General features: G+C 34.0%; 1 protein-coding gene across 4 annotated transcripts in view; it reads left to right on the top strand.

The window, feature by feature from the left end:
• The window catches only part of LOC136032268 (histone acetyltransferase KAT6B-like), a 97,702-nt gene that overhangs the window by 54,646 nt on the left and 19,534 nt on the right, over positions 1–23,522 (top strand). For 3 of the 4 annotated variants that reach the window (XM_065712519.1, XM_065712520.1, XM_065712522.1), the window contains 4 exons: positions 1,094–1,260; positions 4,909–4,961; positions 6,079–6,313; positions 8,011–9,340. In XM_065712519.1, coding sequence (XP_065568591.1) covers positions 1,094–1,260; positions 4,909–4,961; positions 6,079–6,313; positions 8,011–9,340 — 1,785 coding nt within the window. The remainder of the gene's footprint in view (positions 1–1,093; positions 1,261–4,908; positions 4,962–6,078; positions 6,314–8,010; positions 9,341–23,522) is intronic. The other variant, XM_065712521.1, reaches the window with a different exon arrangement.

Genomic DNA, 23,522 nt, shown 5'->3' on the forward strand with positions numbered 1-23,522 from the left:
TGCTGCAACCATGATTCTATCGAAAATCAAACCTAGTAAAGATTCTTAATTGGAGTCTAGTAAAGATAGTACTATAAACAAAACGTTTTTGAAGTTGTATACTTAAACAAATATAATACAATTTTGCAGAGAATTTTGCTTTCTCTTCTTCAAAGTAAGCATTCAAATTCTGAATTTTTTAAATTGTGAAATTATCCTTACAGGACATTTCAGATCAGAATGTGAAATGGATCAATCCTGTTTGTGGGAGTTTTTCCAAACGTATCTTTAAGTTTTTGGTTACTATGGGCTGTAATTTGCACTTCGCTAGATTGCAGAGACTGTCGCAATCATGATTCTATAGAAAAACAAACATAGTAAAGGTACTTAGCTGGAGTCTAGTAAAGATTATACTATAGACAAAACGTTTTTGAAGTTGTTTACATAAGCAAATGTAATACAATTTTGCAGCTTTACTGCAACCACGACTTGACTACTAGGTCGTTTCAGCATTGTAACGTCAATGTGACACTGTAATGTAACGCCAAATAAACGATAATGCGGAAATGATACTAAAATGGCAGTCTCTTTTTTTATTATCTTCTATTTTACCACAGTCAAGACAAACTTATAAAATGCTTGTAGATATTATGAGTAGCCTAGGTTTTAAACCCGCCATCAAACATTTTTATTACCCTATTGAAGTCTTCTAGTCTTACTAAAAAAAAAGAAAAAAAGAAATCGGACATATCGCTGCTACTCATATTCAAAAGCAATTTCCCCTTTTTGAGACGCATGAATAACAAAAATCTTTTTTTCTCTGAAAACTTGATTTTGATCCGTCGTTATTTTGTGGTAGTTACAAGCTCGTTTTCAAAATCCTTAAAACTGTTTGCAGCAAACTTTTATCAGAATAACTATATAATAGTATAATTCCACGATCACATATAAATGAAAAAAATGCCAATTTTTTTTTTATTTTCCGTTAGTATAGTCTTTATTCTGCTCTTTACCAGATTACAGTTGTTGCTTTAATGGTGATTCCAGGGGGCCAAACTGCTGCAACCATGATTGTGTGATTCATGGCCCAATAATTGTGTGATTCATTCTTTAGGACCCGATAATTACCTGCTCTTCCTGCCGACAGAATTTTCATTCTCAGTGTTTGGACCCACCACTAGAGAAAAGACCGAAAGGTGGATGGTGCTGCTCACAGTGTGCTTCCATCCGAAGAAATAGCAAGCAATCAGTCGGTCGAAAGAAACTTGGTGATGAAACAGAGTACGTTATTTTTTTACCTTACTTGTTCTTCATTGGGGAATGAGTAGGTAATAGACGCAAAAGTTTGAATACTAAACCTCTCGAAATGGGCGTTATCCAATTAACTTCCTCAAGAAGAATTATCTGATTTTCTAGAAAAGGCAGAGCCATATTTCCAAGCCAAATGCCAATGCAGCTGAGAAAAAGGCAGCTAAATACCATTTCTCTTTGAAAAAACGCAGCCACATGTCTCAAAAAATTTAGAGCCATATTTTCGGGCCAAATGTCATTTCTGTTTGAAAAAAGGCAGAGACACATTCCCCTTAAAAAAAAGTAAGTCAAATCTCCAAGCCAGATGTCATCCTCTTAAAGAAGACATTGCTAATCGAACATTCCCTGTGTCTCCGTCGTCATTTATATATCCCCCTGTGCCCCTCGGCGTCCCCGTTGTAGTTGTGTCCCGGTCGTCATTTATATTCCCTGTGTCCCGGTCGTCATTTGTATCCCGATGTCCCGGTCTGTATATACATTCGTTTTTGAAATGGTATATGAGGAAATAAATTTTGTATTTTTCCCCTTTTTTTAGTTTTTTTTTGGTTTTTACTTTTTTTTAGTTTTTTCTTTTTTTCTTTTTATTTTTTTTTTATTTTTATTTTTTTTTAGTTTTGTTTTTCTCCTTTATTTTTCATTTTTTTATTTTTCCTTTTTTTCTTTTTTTTCTTTTTTAGTTTTTTAGCTTTTTTAGTTTTTTTATTAGTTTTTAGTTTTTTTTCTTTTTAGTTTTTTTGTAGTTTTACCTTTTTTTTTAGTTTTTTTTTACTTATGTCCTGGTCGTTATTTATACTCCCTGTGTCCCGGTCGTCATTTGTGTCCTGGTGCTTTGTTGATGGTGATTGCTAATCGAACATTCCTTGTGTCCCGGTCGCTTTCTCTTTGAGTGTCCCGGTCGTCATTTATATTCCCCATGTGCCGGTGTCCCGGTCGTCATTTTTGTCCCGATGTCCCGGTCTGTAATTTCGTCAGTCGAAAACATGACGTCAGTCAACACACAAACATGACGTCACCCGACAGACCCACACACACACAGACAACTTATTTTTATATATATAGATATATATATATATATATATATATAATTGCTCTTTGTAAATTCATTTATTTTTCATCTGTTTTCTCAAAAACCAGCGAGAATTTACCCCGTGGCGAGAATTTACCCCGGACAACTACCCTCAACATTTTCTAAAATTTAGACGGAAAAGAGAAAGCAAGACATAAGAAAAATTTCGTATAGGAATTCTGACAAATTCTCCCTGTGTAAAATTTCCCCTGAAAAATTCATCACCTGGAAACTTCTCTCCACACGAGAAATTATCCACATGGAAAATCCCACCAACAGACCCCCCCCCCCCCCCCCCCCTGAAAAATGTATGTATAGCTCCCAATGATAAATACTATACGTAAACAATAGGCAAATTTGGTAACTCAAAGACCTTTTTCCAGGGGCCGTTGGAGCGTTATGATATCCCCAAAGACAGAGTTATTCGGCCTTTCAAATATGCTGAACAAAATGGCTATCTAAGAATTTTGGTCAGACGATTTTGAGAAAAGGGCTTAGGAGGGGGCCTAGTTGCCCTCTAATTTTTGGTCGCTTAAAAAGCGCCCTAGAACTTTAAATTTCCGTTCGAATGAGCTTTCTTATGATATTTTAGGACCACTGGGTCGATACGATCACCCCTGAAAAAAAAACAACAAACGAATAAACACGCATCCATGATCTTTGTTCTAGCAGAAAATAAAAAATGTCACATTTTTCAGATAAGCGCTTGAAACTTCTACAGTAGGGTTATCTGATACGCTGATTCGGATGGTGTGATTTAAATTAAGATTCTAGGACTTTTATGGGATGTCTCCCTTAAAAAAAAAAAAAAAAAAAAAAAAATCAGGCAAGTTTTCTCAGGGTCGTAACCTTTGATGGGTAAGATTAAACTTATTGAAACTTATATATTTGAAATTAACATAATAAGCCAATTCTTTTGATATATCTATTGGGATCAAAAGTATTCATTTTTTAGAGTTTCAGTTACTATCGAGCCGGGTCGCTTCTTATCTACAGTTCGTTACCACGAATTGTTTGTTATTAGAATAGTATTAGCATAATAAGATATAGAGTTATTTGAGATGTATTTGGCGGTAGAGGTATATCGCAAACGGATTCTAAAGCTTTTTTGATTTTAAGAACATATCATTTTCGGTAATATACACCCTTTAAATATCATTAGAGAGCAGAACAGCTGAAAATGACGCCTTTTGTATTATTTCTGAGGAAAGTTTTTTTTTTTTTTTGCGAAATATGGTGAAAATAATTCTGAAATTAAAAGCCCCATTTACTAACAATTTCTGTCAGTCAGAAAGGGCCGAAAATGTAATGGTATAACAAAACAGAAACTTATAAATATATTGAGAGCAAATTATGAAATAAGTAATTTAGAAAATAGAAAGAACTGATTTGATGAACTATGTAGCTTCTAAACTAAGATGAACTCTAAAACTAAGTATAAGTTTTATAAAAACATTATGATAGAACACAATTGTAAAACATTACATAAACTTTTAACATCTTGAACAAATTATGACATAACTAATTCAGAAAATAAAAGGAACTTAATAATGAACTATGTAGCTTGAGTTGTGTGACTTAAATATACATTTTACAAAAACTTTCAAATTAACACCTTTCAAATCACCAACTTAGATACTACTGACAGCGTTATTATTAAGCTGATATTTTTTGATTGATTCTAAATATCTTGAGATAAAACGTAATTGTTACATAAAACGGAAATTTTTAATATCTTGAACAAATTATGAAGTAAATAAATCAGAAAATAAAAGGAACTGAATAATGAACTGTGTAGCTTGAGTTGTGTGACTTAAATATACATTTTACAAAAACCTTCGCATTAACACCTTTTAAATCGTATATACCAATATTATACTATGCTACTATTATATTATACTATATACTATTATACTATATATATTATGCTATTATACTATATATACACTATTATTCTATATGTATTATACTATTATACTATATATACTACTATTATGCTATTATACTATATATACTACTATTATGCTATTATACTGTATATACTACTATTATACTATATATACTACTGTACTATTATACTGTTACACTACTCTTATACTATATTATACTATTATACTATATATACTACTATTATACCTATACTGTTATACTACTATGATACTATTTACAGCTTTGTTAAGAAGCTGATTTACTCTAAATATTTTGAGATAAAACGTAATTGTAAAACGAAACGGGAACTTATATATATCTTGAAGAACAAAATATGAAATAACTAATTCAAAAAATGGAAAGAACTAGTTGTAGCTAAGTTGTGTCATTTAAATAGAAGCTTTACGAAAACTTTCACATCAATAAATTTTGAAGCAGTAACTATGGTACTATTGACAACATTGTTAGTAAGCTGATTTATTTGTAATAGTAATGGTTCGATCACCTTGATCAAAGCATCAATTACATAAATATACAATATAGCTAAAGTAATAAACAAAACCGTTGTTTTGTTTGCTGACTTTTTTGTATTTTTTGTCATTATTTGTATTTATTTTTTTTAGCGACGAAGAGGCAGAGTCAACACGTCGATCAGAGAGTACGCTGCCATCGGAAGGTATGTTGCATTCCATTATTATTATTGCATACACATTATATTTATGTCAAGGAGGTAAACAGCGGGAGGGTTTTGACTCCCCTCCACCTGAATTTTTTGAACTTCTGGTCAATTCTCATTCAAATTATCAAATAGTAATTTTTATTTGTTCCCCCCTCCTCCATGGGAAGAATTTTCTGTGTTTATGCCTGATTCATGTAGTTGCTTTTGAAGTTTGCAGGAGAGATTCTTGGTTAATCTTCAAAAATGGAATATGTGACTGGTAAGAAGAGAAATGTCAAATTTGATATAAGGCGGATGTTTAAGTCATTTATTAATCTGTCGACGGATCACCTTGATGTAATGAGCCCAAAGTTGCATTCCCCTACAGTTTCAATAAGCGTAAAATACGAACCAAACTGTAATCTCATCGAAATCTGTATTTTCATTGGAAAGTGCCCTTTTCGTTAAAAAGATTTAATCAAATTTTTGAAAAAAACATTCACGCTTTGTCTCTTTCATTGGAATCTTGAATGGAGCATTTGAGAGCGGGAATATAATTTAGAATTTAGAATATTTAGAATTTCAAAACAAGGATTTAGATTTCACTGCCGATTCAGATTTCACTTTCCTCTTCAAGGTTTCACCCATCGCTTACCTTTCTCTTTTTCAAGGTTTCCTTTCCTTCACTTGTTGGAACCTTGAACAGAGCATTCGGGGAAAGGAATAACATTTAAATTTAGAATAGTTTAACTTTTTTTTGCCTGAATTATGGCCCATGAATTCAGATTTCTCAGAGAAAAATCTCTTTCAAGATTTTCTTTTTCTCTTTTCCAAGATTTCCTTTCCTTCACTTGTTGGAACCTTGAACAGAGCATTCGGGGACAGGAATAACATTTAAATTTAGAACAGTTGAAAGTTTTTTTTGCCTGCATTATGGCCCATGAAAACCAGATCATAAAAATAAAAACACTCAACTCTAGGTGATTCGCCTTTTAACGGGGCTTTGTCAATGGAGTCTAAGTGTGAGATATGGTTTTAACATATTAAAAATTTACTGCAGTTGAGTTTAAGTTACGTTGAAAGCTCTAGTAAATTTAAAATGCCAAACATCGTAAGAAGCTATTGAAGGTAGTAGTTCTTTTTTCAGATGAGAGTGAAGGGCCGACAGAGGCCAAACCGAATCTGCCCCCCGGAGTTAGCTGTCGGGACTTCGAGCTTTTTAAGAAGGCTCAAGAACAAGCTGAAAAAGATTTAGGCCTTACAAGCTCCCCAACTGGGGATAACATGTTAGCTCCAGTGGTAAATGCCAATGGTAGTCCTCACACAGGTCCTGGTCAACTAAGGTGTCCATCTAGAATTCAGTTTGGAAAGTAAGTTCAGTTTGACGATTGCTATAAGTTTTTTTTTTTTTTTTTATTTGAGTATATAACTGAAATGGAAAGGAAAGAAAGAAAGAAACTTTACTTTATGTTCTTGTATTTTAGGTATTCAATTGCATAAGAAACCAAAGGTTTATCTGTTGGATAGGAATTTGTTTATAGCTATATAAACTATATAAAGTATAATCTAACTTGAAGAAATACCGAGTGGTGGATATTATCTATAAACCCTAATTTGCAAACTTAGGCTATTGTATAATCCATCGTTGCATATGTAATCTCGAAAACCCTTTTATAGGGAGTAGCTTTGGAAGAATCCAAATATTATTATTGCCCTTTTGATATGACTGGCTTGCACTTATTGCTATTCAAATCACAAATCTTCGTCATGACTTGAAGTTTATTTCTTTCCCTCGAAAAATATGCGTGAATAAGGCTGTATTCTGGGCCAGAGACTCACCTCCCTTGAAGCTTATGACGTGATTTCCCCACCCCACTAAGAATGCGTGAAAAATTTTGTTGAAATTCTGTCTATCATTGGTGCCATATTCAGTTTTTCAATAGAGACGCTTTTTAAAATAATTCGAGTCGCCCACAGGACTGTTCTCTTTTTCTTGGTGCTATGTGCTTCCTCATTATACAATAACAGAAAAACAGAACAGAAAAACTGTTCTGGTCTTAATTAAAAGACATTTTGTTTGTGGCGCCCGAGAGGTCGCGGAGAGACATTGTTTTCGGTTTTGCCCCAGCCGGTGTGGTAAGATCTAAGCCCAAGTAAATAACCATTCAAGTGAGAAAAAATTGGGGAGATCATTGAAAAAACTTATATATATATATATATATATATATATATATATATATATATATATACCTAGCATATTTTTAACTCTATGCCAAAGTCACATTGTTCAGCTTATCTCTTTATTGCGCAGTTTTGTTTTTTATTTTATGGCTTGTACAGGTAGAAAATTTACCGCATTTTACTGAATGTCGAAGGAATCTTACCTGGAGTTGACAAGGATTCTACATCCGTTCGTTTAAAAAATCACTACAAAGCATTGAAATACAATAGACTTAATAACATAACTGAATAATATACGTAAAAACCTTCAACAAATAAACAAAGATTTGATTTACAATAGGCTTAAAATGACATAAATGAATAAAATATAGTATATATATATATATATATATATATATATATATATATATATATATATATATATATATATATATATATATATATATATATATATATATATATATATATATATATATATATATATATATATATATATATATATATACACCATTCAAAGAAATAATTCCTTTGTGCTTTATGTCAAGATGTGCAGGGTTCGAAAGGTGAAATCTAAGTTTATTTCCCGAGTTTTCATTGGTTTTCAAATCCACCAATCACTTTCAAACACTGCAACGCAACTGTGACCACGGCTGGAGGCTCATACCGTACCGGTTTTAGACTGATTTGAAACCAGTCTCATCTAGATTGCTCGTAGGCGGGCACCCACTCTACTTCAAGGCCATGGTCACAAAACAGTTGTTTGCGCAATTGGTTAGTGATTCTAGTCTCAAAATAGTTGCTCCGTGGGCGTGGGTTTAAGAATGAGGATGGTAGGCTTCAGACCAAAGTATCTTTATTTTTTTACCATTCATTTTTGTTTTCACAGATATGACATAACAACTTGGTATTCATCTCCATACCCCCAGGAGTATGCCCGGCTTCAGCGTCTCTTCCTATGTGAATTTTGCCTCAAATATATGAAAAGTCGACAAGTACTAGACAGACATTTAGCAAAATGTCCATGGAGAACGCCACCTGGAACTGAAATTTATCGGAAAGACAATTTATCAGTATTTGAAGTAGATGGCAACGTGAGCAAATTGTACTGCCAAAATTTATGTCTACTTGCCAAATTATTTCTAGACCATAAGACATTATATTATGATGTAGAACCATTTCTGTTTTATGTTCTGACTGTGAACGATCAAAAGGGATGTCATCTTGTTGGTTATTTCTCAAAGGAGAAACATTGTCAACAAAAGTATAATGTTTCTTGTATTATGACAATGCCTCAGTATCAGCGAAAAGGATATGGGAGGTTCCTTATTGATTTTAGCTATCTGTTATCTCGACAAGAAGGCGTTGTTGGCACCCCGGAAAAGCCTTTATCAGATCTTGGTCGGGTCAGCTATGAAGCGTATTGGAAATCGGTCCTGCTTGAATACCTTTACCAACACCAGACATCGCATGCTCTGTCAATCCAAGATGTAAGCAGAGAAACGGGCATGACTAATGCTGATATTGCTGCTACTTTGCAGGATTTGGGGATGGTTAAACGGAAACCCGATGGGAAATGTGTTTTGTGTGTTGATTGGACACTGGTTAAGAGTCATGCGCAAAAAGTGAAAAATAGTAAGACGAGGATATATATAGATTCGGAAGCTTTGCGATGGTCTCCTCTTCTGTCAAATAATCCTGATATTTATTCGGATCAAAGTGAGGATGAATCTCAGAAGGAAAATATCAATACTTCGAAAGTAGAAAAGGTGACTCAAATAGAAGATATAGTGAAAGAAGAGATTTGCAAAGAAGCTATTAAAGAAAATGATAATCCGCCACTTGAAAATCGTAAACGTAAAGCTCTTAAAGAAGAACTAGCTGATTCAATGGGTGACAAACGCAGGCGTAAAAGTGTAGCAAAACTAGTGGAAGAGAATTTATCTTCTCCGATGAACGACGATCTGTCTAGGAAGCGTGGACACAAAACTGAATCACCACTTAGAGCTGCAACGCCTCCTAAAGGTGAAGATACGCCTTTACAGCCTCCTAAGAAATCTAGGGGATGGCCTCGAGGAAAGCCCAGAAAACCCGTACTTCCTGCAACTGAATCAGTGATAAAGCCTGCTGCAGAAGAAACTAAAATGGAAGAGGATAATATTGAGAGTCAGACAGTAGAAGGTGTCAAAATTGTTGACAAACAATCCATAGAAACTGAGGTTAGTAAATTTCTCATTAAGTTCTGTAATTTAATCTACTTTCCGCGTTTTGAGTTGGGCTGAGTTATTATAGCAGGGTAAAATAAATGCTATGCAAAATAATTTGAAAATGTGAAATTAGTGACAACTGTAGATGGGTTGCCCTATGATGTAAGTGCTTAGAGACACAAGATGGGACAAAGGAATATGAGTAATTACATCCCGTGGACTTGTTCTGGCTCCTACATCTATAGTATATGATACCGGTTTATCCTTTGTGATAGAGAAAACGGCCCTTAGGCGTACACCAAACGTTTTCTTGTCTGACGTACCCTTAAAGGGTCACTTAAAAAAAAAAATCATTTACATGGTGTCAAATACCAAGTCAGGGTCAAGAAACTTTAAGCAGGACTGAACTCTATTTTTCGAATAAATGAGCTAACTATTTTCTTTAATTTTTTTAATTATTCTCTCTTCATCAAATTATTTTCTTTCTTTTAAAAGAATTCAGACCAACTGTTATTCTGCATCATATATTCCACATTTGTTTTGTAAAATAGACAGAATATTTAAGGATCCTCTTTTTATCATTAATTTCGTTTATCTTACTTCCCCCTCGGGAGATCAATTTTACGCTTGGAAAATTTTCTGGGGGGTCATTGTCCATGGGGGGGGGGGGTATTGCTGAATACCGATTGTTGAATTATAAGGAATTTCGAATCTTGGTCACCTGTTTTTTTTCGTTGTTATGTTTATTGTTCTTATATTATAAAATGTTTTTAAACTAGGTTTTATTAATTCATCTTCAATTTGGTGAGTACTCCATTCTACAGAACGCAGAATAAATGACATCCTCTCACCCTTTTTTTCCTTTGTCATATTATGAATGTCAAGAGGTTGTTTGACCTCGTTCCTGGATGGAAAAGGCCTATCTTAAGCCAACGAAGACCTATATAAGATGGTTGTTGTGGATGACTTTTATGTAGAAGCCTCATAAATAGGTTCTTGGAGTTTTTTTACCTCATTCCTGGATGGAGGTTGTTGGACCTCATTCCTGGATGGAAAAGGGGTATCTTAAGCCAACGAAGACGTATGTCAGTTGGTTGCTGTGGAATACTCATGTAGAAGCCTCATAAACAGGTTCTTGGAATGCTTTGGCCTCATTCCTGGATGGAGGTTGTTTGACCTCATTCTTGGAGGTTGTTTGACCTAATTCTTGGAGGTTGTTTGACTTGATTCTTGGAGGTTGTTTGACCTGATTCTTGGAGATTGTTTGACCTCATTCTTGGAGGTTATTTGACCTCGTTCCTGGATGGAAAATGCGTATCTTAAGTCAACGAAGACGCATGTCAGTTGGTTGTTGTGGATGACTTATGTCGAAGCCTCGTAAACAGGTTCTTGGGGTGCTTTCTAAGCTTAGTTGAGACATCTCTTCATTCTTTCATACTTCGTATAAGAATGATTACGCTCTTAAATAAATCTGTCCTTTAGAAGTTAGTAGGTTGATTAGATGGTTAACATTATTTGTTTTGCTGTAGTTTTTTTACGAAAAAGAAATTTTCTATCCTATTTAGTCTTCTTTTTTTTGCCAAAAATCAGTAATCTCTTTATATGGCAATAGGCCTGTTCAGTCACTTACCCAAGTGGTACGGGGGGTTGAAATTTAATGGTTGTTCTTATTATTTATTCTATTTTCTATGCAGTATACCTACATTTTATATTGTCCACCATCCCTCCCCCCTTCCCCAACTAACACCTGAAACCTTGCCTCTAGTTATGGACATGCATATTAGATATATTAGAAGAAATGGCTTCAATACTTGGAAATGTGGGGGGCTGGGAGTGAATAAGAATTATTTGTCAAAACCTATGGGGGGGATTTTACTATTTTTAATTTTTTTCGATGAAAATTCTGTTAAATTCCTTTTTTCTGTGAAAGTAAAACAAAGATATTTGCCAAATCTAAGGGAGGAATGATAAATGCGCCCTCTCCCAACTGACGCCACTCATGACAAGTTTAGGTGATGTATTCGGAATGCACACTCTTTTCTTATTGTTATGTTTATTTAAGTGCCAGAGAAACATCTTCCGATGGCATTTTGGAAGGGGTAAAGGGGCTCCTGTAACATATTTATATTGTTTAAGTTATGTGCATGAAAATTGGGCAATTTTGCGCCTTGTCTTTTGTATGTAAAAACGTGGCAAATAACCAGTAATGGAATGAAGGCCTAATTTTTCTTGGTCTCAATTCCAAATGTGAATCCAGTTTGCTTTGTTTATTTCCATACGATTCCGGGAATACTTGTCCCTGTTTGTTTCTTTTGTTATTTTCTTTTTATGGCACCAGTAACATTCACAAGACTTAGTCACATTACATAATTATGTTCGGTTTGTCTCTAAATTTTAGGCTTAAAACTAGCAGTGGAAAATACTGTAGAAGTTCCGTGTTTGGAAGTTAGGTTGTGATACCATACATGATAGTATGGTCATATAAATAGGAATCTGACATCAGGCCGTATCCGGGATTTACTTTTCGTTGGGAGGGATAGTTTAAAAAAAAGCTAAAAAAATGCATAAACAATTTTTTTTTTATCTGCATTTATTGTCACTTTTTTCGTGAGTCAGGCTAAAATTTCGGGAGGGCGGGGGCACTTCCTGGATATGGGCCTGCTTTGAATCTCCTTGAAAGATTTTATTCTTTGTATTTACTACACACATTTTGTTGTTTTCTTGTATCAAATCAAAATGAAGCTTTCTTGTTGATAAAATAATAAAAATAAAGAAAAGGATACCTTTCCAAGTTTTTTAATATTGCAGTTGATTCTTTATACACAAAGGTTGAATGAACAAACATTTTCTTTGTTATTTCGTATCTTCCCCTTTTGTGTCATCTACATATTTGAAGCTCTCACTAAATATTACCTTTTACGTATTGAGACCAAGTCGAGTTAAAATAAGTATTTTTGTTGTGTATTTTTAATAGAAAACAGCATGAAAAGCGACAATCAACTTGATAGTTACAGGAGAACTATACAAGGGCGAAAAACTATATATACATTACCACTGGTTTTTCATCATTGTGTGTTCTCTTGTGGTTATTTTTGCCGACACAAAACTGTTAGATGAAGCTCAGTAAAAGACTAGATACTGATGTACAACCTGGCATAAAACAGGGCGAATGCAAAATTTTGTGCGAATGAACATGCAGCCTGAAATCTGTTTCTGGATTCCGGTCTTGGAATTGCAACAGAATACGCGCAGGTGGAAAACCAATTAGTAATCATAAACAATTGGTTTTTCACCTGTGTGTAGTCTGCTGTGATTTTCCCATTGATTAAAACTTATTTCTGTATATTTTGAACTTGGTAAGTTCAGGTGCAGCAAAGATTTTGAATACAGGAAAGTCATTTCTGCCAAAATTTTTCGATAAACAAGTTTTTACCAAGGGTTTTCGTTGGGGGGAGTTCAATGATTTTGATCAGAAATAACAATAGAGGATCTGATATGGATGAAAGGTCCCCAAATGTGTTTTACATTATTTTAAAAGATAGGAAATAGAAGGGGGATGGGGTAAAGGGGTTACCTGTTGCATGTTTTAAGCTTAACTTTTTCCTTCTCCCTCAGAGTTGGGCGATGTATAATAATACAAATAGACAGAAGAAAGGAAATGTTGTCACTTGTATCTATAGTGTGTAAGGAGTTACGTTATAGCGTGAATCACATATGCTTAGTTACAGGCGAATAACACTCGCGGGAAGTTTCTCAAACAATAGCAACTCTCTTACCAGCATAATTTTTATTCGTAAGTTAGTTCGAGCTGTGTTCTTTTTTGCATATTTTATGTGTGCCGTTTTGAGACTTTAAGACTAATCGTGTCTAACAAATGTTGATATTTGTCTGTTAAACGGAACGCACCCAATAAGTGAAGCTAGGCCAATCTTAATGAAATATACCAAAACAAGTTGATAATATAATACTTCAGAAGGAAAATTATGGAAACTACGAAATGAATTGTGGAAAGCAGGCCGCGAAGAACGCATTATATTAAATCCATAACCGCTAACCATATCTATATATTAAATATTTAAATAAAAATATACATACATATATTGTAGTTTTCTCACTCAATAAGCAAATTATAACCGATCCAAGAAGGGAAACCAGTTCTTGTCAGATCTTACACAGTGTAACTTTTGAGTGTGTTCCGTTTAACAGACAAGATATATATATATATATATATATATATATATATATATATATATATATATATATATATATATATATATATATATATATATATATATATATATATATATATATATATATATATATATATATATATATATATATATATATATATATCTGTATAATAACTGAACTTTATCAACGTGTGGTCTTTTGTGATTTTTCTACTCATCCCATGGACAAAGTCAAGTAAAAGACCACAGATATTGACACCCAGCTCTGATATAAAATGTGTGTGTGACCATGAATATCTGAGAGCTGCTTTTCTGGAATTATGTTTCCTTATTTTAAGTATTCACATGGGCGATAGGTCTGTATGAATAACAACTTAAAGACGGAGGATTATTTGCTAGATGTTCTCTTGGGGAATTGCCTATGTATTGTTTTGGGTACCCTTTCCACTGACCGTATTTAAAATTGTAAGCTCTACACAAATTTGGTTCTACCCCGCTCTCTATGGCCATAATGAGAGAAAGGTCGAGATGGCTCGGGTACGTTTTGTGGATGAAAGATGACATATTGCCAAAGATCGTCCTTGTTGGACAACTATCTAGGGAGAAACAAAAAGCATGTCCTCCTCGAAAAGGGTGGGAGGATGTCATAAGAAAAGATTCAAGGGAAATTGAAACTGCTTGGGAGGGTGTTAAGTAGGAGGCTGTGAATAGATTGGGTTGGAGGAAGAACATATGTTACTGTGTTGACCTCTGGAGGCTTGGTGCTGCAACGAGCTGTAAGTAGCAGTATTAGTATTTTGTTTTATATTTTAACGCAAAGCAGCACAAGTGACCCTACATATCAAGGGGCTGCATCTGTGAAATATGAACTTGATAGTTAGAGGAGATTATACACTGGTGAAAAACTATATACGATAACTGGTTTTTCGCCTGTGTGTTCTCTTCTGGGATTTTCAATTGACGACATACAATTTTCTATGGATGAAATCAGGTTAAAACAAAACTTACATATAAAGTATTTGCATCTGCTTTTTGGAAATTGGATATAATATTCACATTGTCGAAAGAGTTTTACCAACGGTAACTCTTAAGGTCAATATTAATATGTTCTATTTTTCGCTTTGTGATTTGTTACAGATGCTTTTAACTAGTGAAAGATTGATCCCTTTTCGTTTGTTTTGTACTTTTTCTGCAAGTTTGGAGGGTATATCTGCATATGCTAGAAATAAAATGGTGCTTGAAATATAAGTACAGTTGGATAACTTATTAAATGCGAAAAAAATTTTGTGATTGAAAATTTACTTGATACTGTTTTAGAGAAATATGACATATCTCCCTCAGATTTTTTTTTTTAAGTATTTTTTTAATTAATGTAAAAGACAAGGGCTTTGCAGTTAATAGTACGAAAAAAAAAATCAATTTCTTTGGTCGAACATTAGGTGCAGAGCTCTTTGGCATATTAGTAGTAAGTTGCGGGGTAGTCCAGGGCGCGTTTCTCGATTGCTGTTTCGAAGTACTTAAAAAGGTTCAAAAGATTTAAATTAAAGGAACTGGATAATGCCATACGATATTGTTTGGATGTATGTAAAGTATATAAAGAACTACATTTTGAAGTTGCTACAGGGGAATCCGCTTTAGTGAAAAACTTCAAATAACAATGGGTTTTCGTCAGTGTAAGATTCTGTTGTGGATTGGTTGCAAAAGCATTTTAGGCAAAATGTAAACTTTCAAAATGTTTCTAGCGTAAAATTGTAGGGTAGTCTAGTTGATATCTAAGTAATCTGATTCTGAAGTTTTTAACTAACAAATCATTCTAGCAAGATACGACTTTGATGTTTGTAAAGCATATAAATAACAGGAGAATAGAAATATACTCGAAATATACCTTTATATATAGAAATATACTCGAAATATTTTTGAAACTTTTTGCAAGTGAAATTACAGGATAGTCTTCTCTATTGATGTCTCGAAGTATTTAAGATAGTCCAAAATATTCAGTTTAAAATGCCTGCACAGCGCAGCACGATAATGTTTGAGTTGTGGTAAAGCTTATAAAAAACTATATTTTGAAGTAATTTTACTGGCTACAGGAGATTCCACTCTGGTGAAAAGCTTCAAATATTAACTGATTTTTTTCCAGAGTGCAATCTGTTTTGGTGTCGGAAATTATGACCAACATTATTTTAAGAATATAATCTCAAAATGTTTGAAGTTTATGGAGGGTGAAATTTCACGGCAGTCTAGGTTACATTTCTCGATTGATGTCTCAGAGTTTCTAAGACAGTTCAAAAGATTTAAATTAAATGACCTGCACAGTGCAGCGTAATTTTGTTCGAGTGGTTGTAAAGCATATAAAGATCTACGTTTTGAAGTAATTTTACATTCTACAGGGAAATCCTTCACAGGGAAAATCTTCAAATAGTAACTGGAATATCTCCAGATTGGATTCTATTCTATTCCACTTGGGAGAAAAGCCTCTTAATAGTAACAATTTTTTTTCTTCGGATTGGATCCTGTTGTTGGTTTATGAATTAACTGTATTTTAGGAATAAGATCTTAAAATGTTTGAAATTTTGTAAGAGCTAAATAGTAGGATTGTCTTCTTGATTGATGTTTCGGAATACATCAGAGAGTTCAAAAAGTTCAAATAAAAAGATATTCACAGTGTTGTATGATACTGTTTGAGTTGTGGTAAAGCTTATAAAGTACTATATTTTGAAGTAATTTTATTGGCTACAGGGGAATCCACTCTGGTGAAAAGTTTCGAAACAATAACTGGTTTTTCCCCAGTGTGGATTCTGTTGTGGTTTGTGAGTTAACAAAAAATATATCTTGAAAACACACTCAATATTTTGAAAATTTTTGCAAGTGAAATTGCAGAATACTCTTCTCTATTGATGTCTCGAAGCATTTAGGATAGTTGGAAGTATTCAGATTAAAATATCTGCATAGCGCAGCACGATAATGTTTGAGTTGTGGTAACGCTTATAAAGAGCTATATTTTGAAGTAATTTACAGGCTACAGGGGAATCCACTCTGGTGGAAAGTTTCGATTTAGTAACCGGTTTTTTCCCCAGTGTGGATTCTGTTGTCCTCTTGTGAGTTAACAAAAAATGTATTTTGGAAATACACTTAATATTTTTGAAAATTGTTGCAAGTGAAATTGCAGAATAGTCTTCTCTATTGATGTCTCGAAGCATTTAAGATAGTTCGAAGTATTCAGATTAAAATGTCTGCACAGCGCAGCACGATAATTTTTGAGTTGGGGTAAAGCTTATAAAAAACTATTTTGAAGTCATTTTACTGGCTACAGGGGAATCCACTCTGGTGATAAATTTTGAAACAGTAACTGGTTTATCCCCAGTGTGGATTCTGTTGTGGTCTTGTGAGTTAAGAACTGCTGTATTTTAGAAATATACTCTAAATATTTTTGAAAATTTTTGCGAGAGAAATTGCAGGATAGTCTTCTCTATTGATGCCTCGAAGCATTTAAGATAGTTCGAAATATTCAGATACAATGCCGCCGCAGCGCAGCACGATATTGTTTGAGTTGTGGTAAAGCTTATAAAAAACTATATTTTGAAGTATTTTTACTGGCTACAGGGGAATCCACTCTGGTGATAAATTTTGAAACAGTAACTGGTTTATCCCCAGTGTGGATTCTGTTGTGGTCTTGTGAGTTAAGAACTGCTGTATTTTAGAAATATACTCTAAATATTTTTGAAAATTTTTGCGAGAGAAATTGCAGGATAGTCTTCTCTATTGATGCCTCGAAGCATTTAAGATAGTTCGAAATATTCAGATACAATGCCGTCGCAGCGCAGCACGATATTGTTTGAGTTTTGGTAAAGCTTATAAAAAACTATATTTTGAAGTATTTTTACTGGCTACAGGGGAATCCACTCTGGTGATAAATTTTGAAACAGTAACTGGTTTATCCCCAGTGTGGATTCTGTTGTGGTCTTGTGAGTTAAGAACTGCTGTATTTTAGAAATATACTCTAAATATTTTTGAAAATTTTTGCGAGAGAAATTGCAGGATAGTCTTCTCTATTGATGCCTCGAAGCATTTAAGATAGTTCGAAATATTCAGATACAATGCCGTCGCAGCGCAGCACGATATTGTTTGAGTTTTGGTAAAGCTTATAAAAAACTATATTTTGAAGTATTTTTACTGGCTACAGGGGAATCCACTCTGGTGATAAATTTTGAAACAGTAACTGGTTTATCCCCAGTGTGGATTCTGTTGTGGTCTTGTGAGTTAAGAACTGCTGTATTTTAGAAATATACTCTAAATATTTTTGAAAATTTTTGCGAGAGAAATTGCAGGATAGTCTTCTCTATTGATGCCTCGAAGCATTTAAGATAGTTCGAAATATTCAGATACAATGCCGTCGCAGCGCAGCACGATATTGTTTGAGTTTTGGTAAAGCTTATAAAAAACTATATTTTGAAGTATTTTTACTGGCTACAGGGGAATCCACTCTGGTGATAAATTTTGAAACAGTAACTGGTTTATCCCCAGTGTGGATTCTGTTGTGGTCTTGTGAGTTAAGAACTGCTGTATTTTAGAAATATACTCTAAATATTTTTGAAAATTTTTGCGAGAGAAATTGCAGGATAGTCTTCTCTATTGATGCCTCGAAGCATTTAAGATAGTTCGAAATATTCAGATACAATGCCGTCGCAGCGCAGCACGATATTGTTTGAGTTTTGGTAAAGCTTATAAAAAACTATATTTTGAAGTATTTTTACTGGCTACAGGGGAATCCACTCTGGTGATAAATTTTGAAACAGTAACTGGTTTATCCCCAGTGTGGATTCTGTTGTGGTCTTGTGAGTTAAGAACTGCTGTATTTTAGAAATATACTCTAAATATTTTTGAAAATTTCTGCGAGAGAAATTGCAGGATAGTCTTCTCTATTGATGCCTCGAAGCATTTAAGATAGTTCGAAATATTCAGATACAATGCCGTCGCAGCGCAGCACGATATTGTTTGAGTTTTGGTAAAGCTTATAAAAAACTATATTTTGAAGTATTTTTACTGGCTACAGGGGAATCCACTCTGGTGATAAATTTCGAAACAGTAACTGGTTTATCTCCAGTGTGGAGTCTGTTGTGGTCTTGTGAGTTAAGAACTGCTGTATTTTATAAATATACTCTAAATATTTTTGAAAATTTTTGCGAGAGAAATTGCAGGATAGTCTTCTCTATTGATGCCTCGAAGCATTTAAGATAGTTCAAAATATTCAGATTAAAATGCCTGTAGAGCGCAGCACGGTAATGTTTGAGTTGTGGTAAAGTTTATAAAGAACTACATTTGGAAGTAATTTTACTGACTTTAGAATGGAATCTAGCTGCAGAATGGGGAACCGTTAAGACAATAACTGATTTTTCTTCAGAGTGTAATCTTGCTACCTACAGGGTAATCCACTTTGGTGAAGAACTCCTAATAACTAATTTATCTCATAGAGTGAATCGGTTGCCTGGCTGAAGGGGGAATCCCCTTCTGGGAAAAAACATCAAAACAATAACTGGTTTTCTTTTCAGTTGTAATTTTACTGGCTACAGGGGAATCCACTCCGGTGAAAAAGTTCTTGTAATAACTGGTTTATCTCCAGAGTGGATTCTCTTGTAGTCTTGTGAGTTTAGGTCAACTGTATCTTAGGAATGTACTCTTAAAACGTTTTAAACTTTCTGGGATTGAAATTGTAAAGCAAACTTCTCGATTGGTGTCTTGAAGCATTTAAAACAGTTTGAAATATTAAATTAAATTAAAATTAAAAGACATGCACAGTGCAAGCAGGATATTGTTTGAGTGGTTTTAAAGCATATAAACAACTATGTTGGAAGCAATTTTACTGGCTACTGGGGAATCCACTATGATGAGAAACTTTAAAACAATCACTGGTTTCTCTTCAATGTGGATTCTTTTGTGGTTTTGTGAGTTAAGAACAACTGTATTTAGGAATATAATTTCAAAATGTTTGAACTTTGAAGTAGTTAAGACAGTTCAAAAGTTCTAAATTAAAAGATCAAGAGAATTCAAATTAGGGACAACTTTCTAATTTTCTGTCAGTGTTGAATTTACTGTGATTTTGTGGAGTCTTGATATTAAAAAAAGGAAAAAAATCTTCTTTAAAGCGTGGTTCGTTTGTGGGGACGACTTGGTTCAATTATTCAAATTTCTAGAAACAGTTTTAATTCAACGTTGGAAGGCTTTTCGAAAATCCAATTTAAGGGTAGGTTTCGACTGAAATTTATTTGCATGACTGATAAGTACAGAGGGAACTATATTTTTAAATTATCGTTTTACTGGTTGCAGGAGGGTTCAAAGAGGATGAAAATATCAAATAGTCGCTTGTTTTTCTCCTTCCGACTCCGATGATTTTGGAGCAGAAAAAACTATGGATTTTGGAAAAAAATCTATAAATACAGATAATACAAACTATAAATACATAATCTGTATTTAAATTTCAACCTTATAAGGTGAAGGGGATGTTGGGGGGGGGAACCTAAACTCTTGGAAAATGCTTAGAGTGGAGGGATCGGGATGAAACTTTGTGGGAAAAATAAGTACAAGTCCTAGATTCAGGATAGACATAATCGGAACGGATCTGCTCTCTTTGGGGGAGTTGGGGGGGAGGCTAATTCTAAATAACTAGAAAAATGAGCTATTTTTAACTTGCAAAAGAGTGATCGTATCTTAATGAAATTTCATATTTAGAAGGACCTCGAAACTCATATCTCTTATTTTTTATCCCGACCGGGTCCAGTATCATTAGGGGGGGGGCGAAAATCTTGGAAAACGCTTAAAGCGGAGAGATCAGGATGAAACTTGGTGGAAAGAATAAGCACAAGTCCAAGATAGGTGACTGACATAACCGGACCGGATTCGCTCTCTTTTTTTGGGGGGGGGAGTAATTCGGAAAAATTAGAAAAAATGAGGTATCTGTAACTTACGAACTGGTGATCAGATCTAAAAAAAAGTGCATTGTTTGGTTTCTGTTGTTTTAACATTCTTAACTATGATAATGACATGGCGAGATTTTTCTAAACTACTTTGCAAGAAGTATAATCTTTTCCAAGGCATATAATCGAAACCAGTTAAAACGTGATTAGTAGTGCATCAATTTTCTCAGGACTGTGGAGTCTGAGTAGGAGTTTTAGTACATTTGCGCTGAATGGAGTCGGAGCTTTTGGTGAATGGAATCGGTTATAACGTATAAAATCTAGTTAAATGAAGCTTTAAAACTGGACCGATGAGTTGAATATTTGTAAGCTTTTGCTCAATTGTGTCGGAATTGGAGTCTACATTGAAAATGTCTGGAGTCGGAGTCGGTTATAATGTATTAAATCTAGTTAAATGAATCTTTAAAACTGGCCGATGAGTTGGATTTTAGTAAGCTTTTGCTCAATTGAGTTGGAGTTGGTCTGTATATTGAAAATGTCTGGAGTCGGAGTCGGTTATAATGTACAGATAGATAGATAGATAAATTTTTAATTTCACCAATAAGTCTAGTTAAATGAAGCTATAAAATTGGGCCAGTGAGTTGAATTTTTGTAAGCTTTTTCTTAATTGAGTCAGAGTCCATAATTATGACATGGCAAGACGTTTCTAAGCTAATTTGCAAGTAGACTGATCTTTTCTAATGCTTATAATCAAAAATAGTTAAAAAACATGAGCAATTGATTTGTTTATTTCAGTGTTGCTGATGGAATTAAAAGAAAAGAGATGTTGTGAAACATTCTGCAAGTAGTTCGTTAAAGCAATTGGATTTCTAGAACTATTTGACTAGTTACAGGAGAATTCATGCTGGACAAGAGCTGTTTAATTGTTTAGTTTTTTGTCCAGTATGATTTTTTTTTTCAGCAGTAGATATCCCATTGCAAGAAATTATTTAGTCCGGCTAGTGAAACTAAGAATGTGCTGTTGTTGCATCTAACTGCTTTTGAGACGTACAAAGAATCCCGTTCCCGAATTTATACTAAACTTGCAATGTGAGAATCTATTGGTAAATTGGTTAACAGTTGGAATGTTAATGTCTTAATTTCTGGTTTAATGTCTGTCACTGTTTCTGACTTCTATGAATCTTCATAGTTTGGGAGAGAAAAACTAAAGAATTTTTTCTTTACTTCATGATTTGGATAAACCATGAATTGGATAAAATGATCATAAAATGGAGATCTTTTTTTCAAGATTGGAATTCAATTCAGTGGATATTTCGGTCCTATGTCCAGGGGCCGTCTTCAGCACAACACGAGACTTTACCACAATTAAGGAACTTATTACTGGAACTGTATTTCATTAGTTACGACAGAACTCACACTGGAGAGAAGCTGTTTAATTTAGAAGTGATTTTCTCCAGTATGGGTTCTGTTGTGATTTTTTGATAAGCAGTATTGCAAAAACTTGTCATACATGACTCGTGAATAGTGAGCGATCATCATAATAGCCATTTATTATCTATAATAATAAATAATTTTTAGCATCCTGTATCATTTTGTATTTTGCCTTTCTCCTTACCTTTCTGAAAAGGGGTAGCCTATCTTACCATCTTGTCGAAGCACGTAAGCGGACTGGCCGTTAGGATCAAACCACCGATTATCCCATTAATTTAACGGTTGTTCCAGGGATTACAGTGATTTATAAATACGTGGTGAGTTTTCCTGTCGTTCTTATTTTCATTCAGTTTCGGAATATTAAACGGAGGTGTTTTGTTATTTCATGTTGTTGGATGAAATTTTGCAAATTACCACAAAATAAAGTAAGAAAAGTTACAGGAGAGCTCTCACTAGAGAAGAACTCCAATTTTCTTCCGTGTATGACGCTTGTCAATTTTTAATTAGTTGTTAGTGTTTTAATTAGTAGTGGTTTTTAATATTAATAATATTTTTCCTATTTTATTAAGAAGTTCTCGTTAGGAATATTCTGGTAGTTTAGGGTATAGAAAACAAATGACATGGTGGATGGGTTGGTGTGGTTGAAAAAAGTAGAATTAGTGTTTCAGGGCTCAATTGTAGGTAAGTTTGACGAGTGGTTGCGAAATGTGCAAATTACGATAATTTTTAACCCTAGCTTTATTCGCTATAGCAGAAATACATACTGGGAAAGAAAAAAAACTGAGAAAATAAAAAGAAGTTTTATCACTGTTGTACATTCTTTTGTGACTTTCTGTTTTTTTTTTTTTTTTTTTTTTTTTTTTTTTTTAAGTTTTAGCCCCCATGAAACTGAAGTAAATCAAATCTTGTTCAACTCAACCCCTACTCCAGGCAACCCCTGTTTAACTCAATATCTATGCAACTTAACCCTCATTCAGTTCAACCACAATTAAATTCAAACCCTGCAACAGGTTAGCCAAGGTTAGGTTATGTATATCTACCTCCATTCAATTCAGCCCCTGCAATAGTTTGTAGATAGATAACTAAGAGACAGAAAGAAGGATGGGAGCTGCTAAATAAGTGTATTTCAAAAGCTCATAGGCCATATACACACAAAAATATAAATAAATAACAAACACGCACAGAAACAGAATACAACGCGAAAATGCCTAATCTAGCAACAAAAGAAATTAATCATATGAACTTTTTCTTCTTACTAAGGATTTATCTATATGCACTCCCACTCAAAAAATTGTGGTTGGGGTACTATTTTACAGAATACTAGGTTGAACGATATTGAATGAGAGTTGAGAAGGCCAAAGATTTAGTTTTATCATACTTGTGAATATCATGTATGCCATTGCACATTTGGAACCACTGTTTTACTAATTATACCCGAGCGTAATCAGGATAAGATCTATGTAAGCAATGAGAAGATTTTAACTTGATTACACTCTTTTGTGACTTTTCTGCGAAATTCTTTATTATGATTTCTTAGCTCATCTATGTCATAGCACCTATGGGAGCTTCTTTTTTACTAATTACAGGAGAATTTACTCCAGGAAAATGTATTCAAGTAATGGGAAGTTTTTCTCCTGGTTGCACTCTTCTATATTTTTTTCT

The sequence above is a fragment of the Artemia franciscana genome, chromosome 10 (assembly GCF_032884065.1).
Source record: "Artemia franciscana chromosome 10, ASM3288406v1, whole genome shotgun sequence".
NCBI classification, from domain to species: domain Eukaryota; kingdom Metazoa; phylum Arthropoda; class Branchiopoda; order Anostraca; family Artemiidae; genus Artemia; species Artemia franciscana.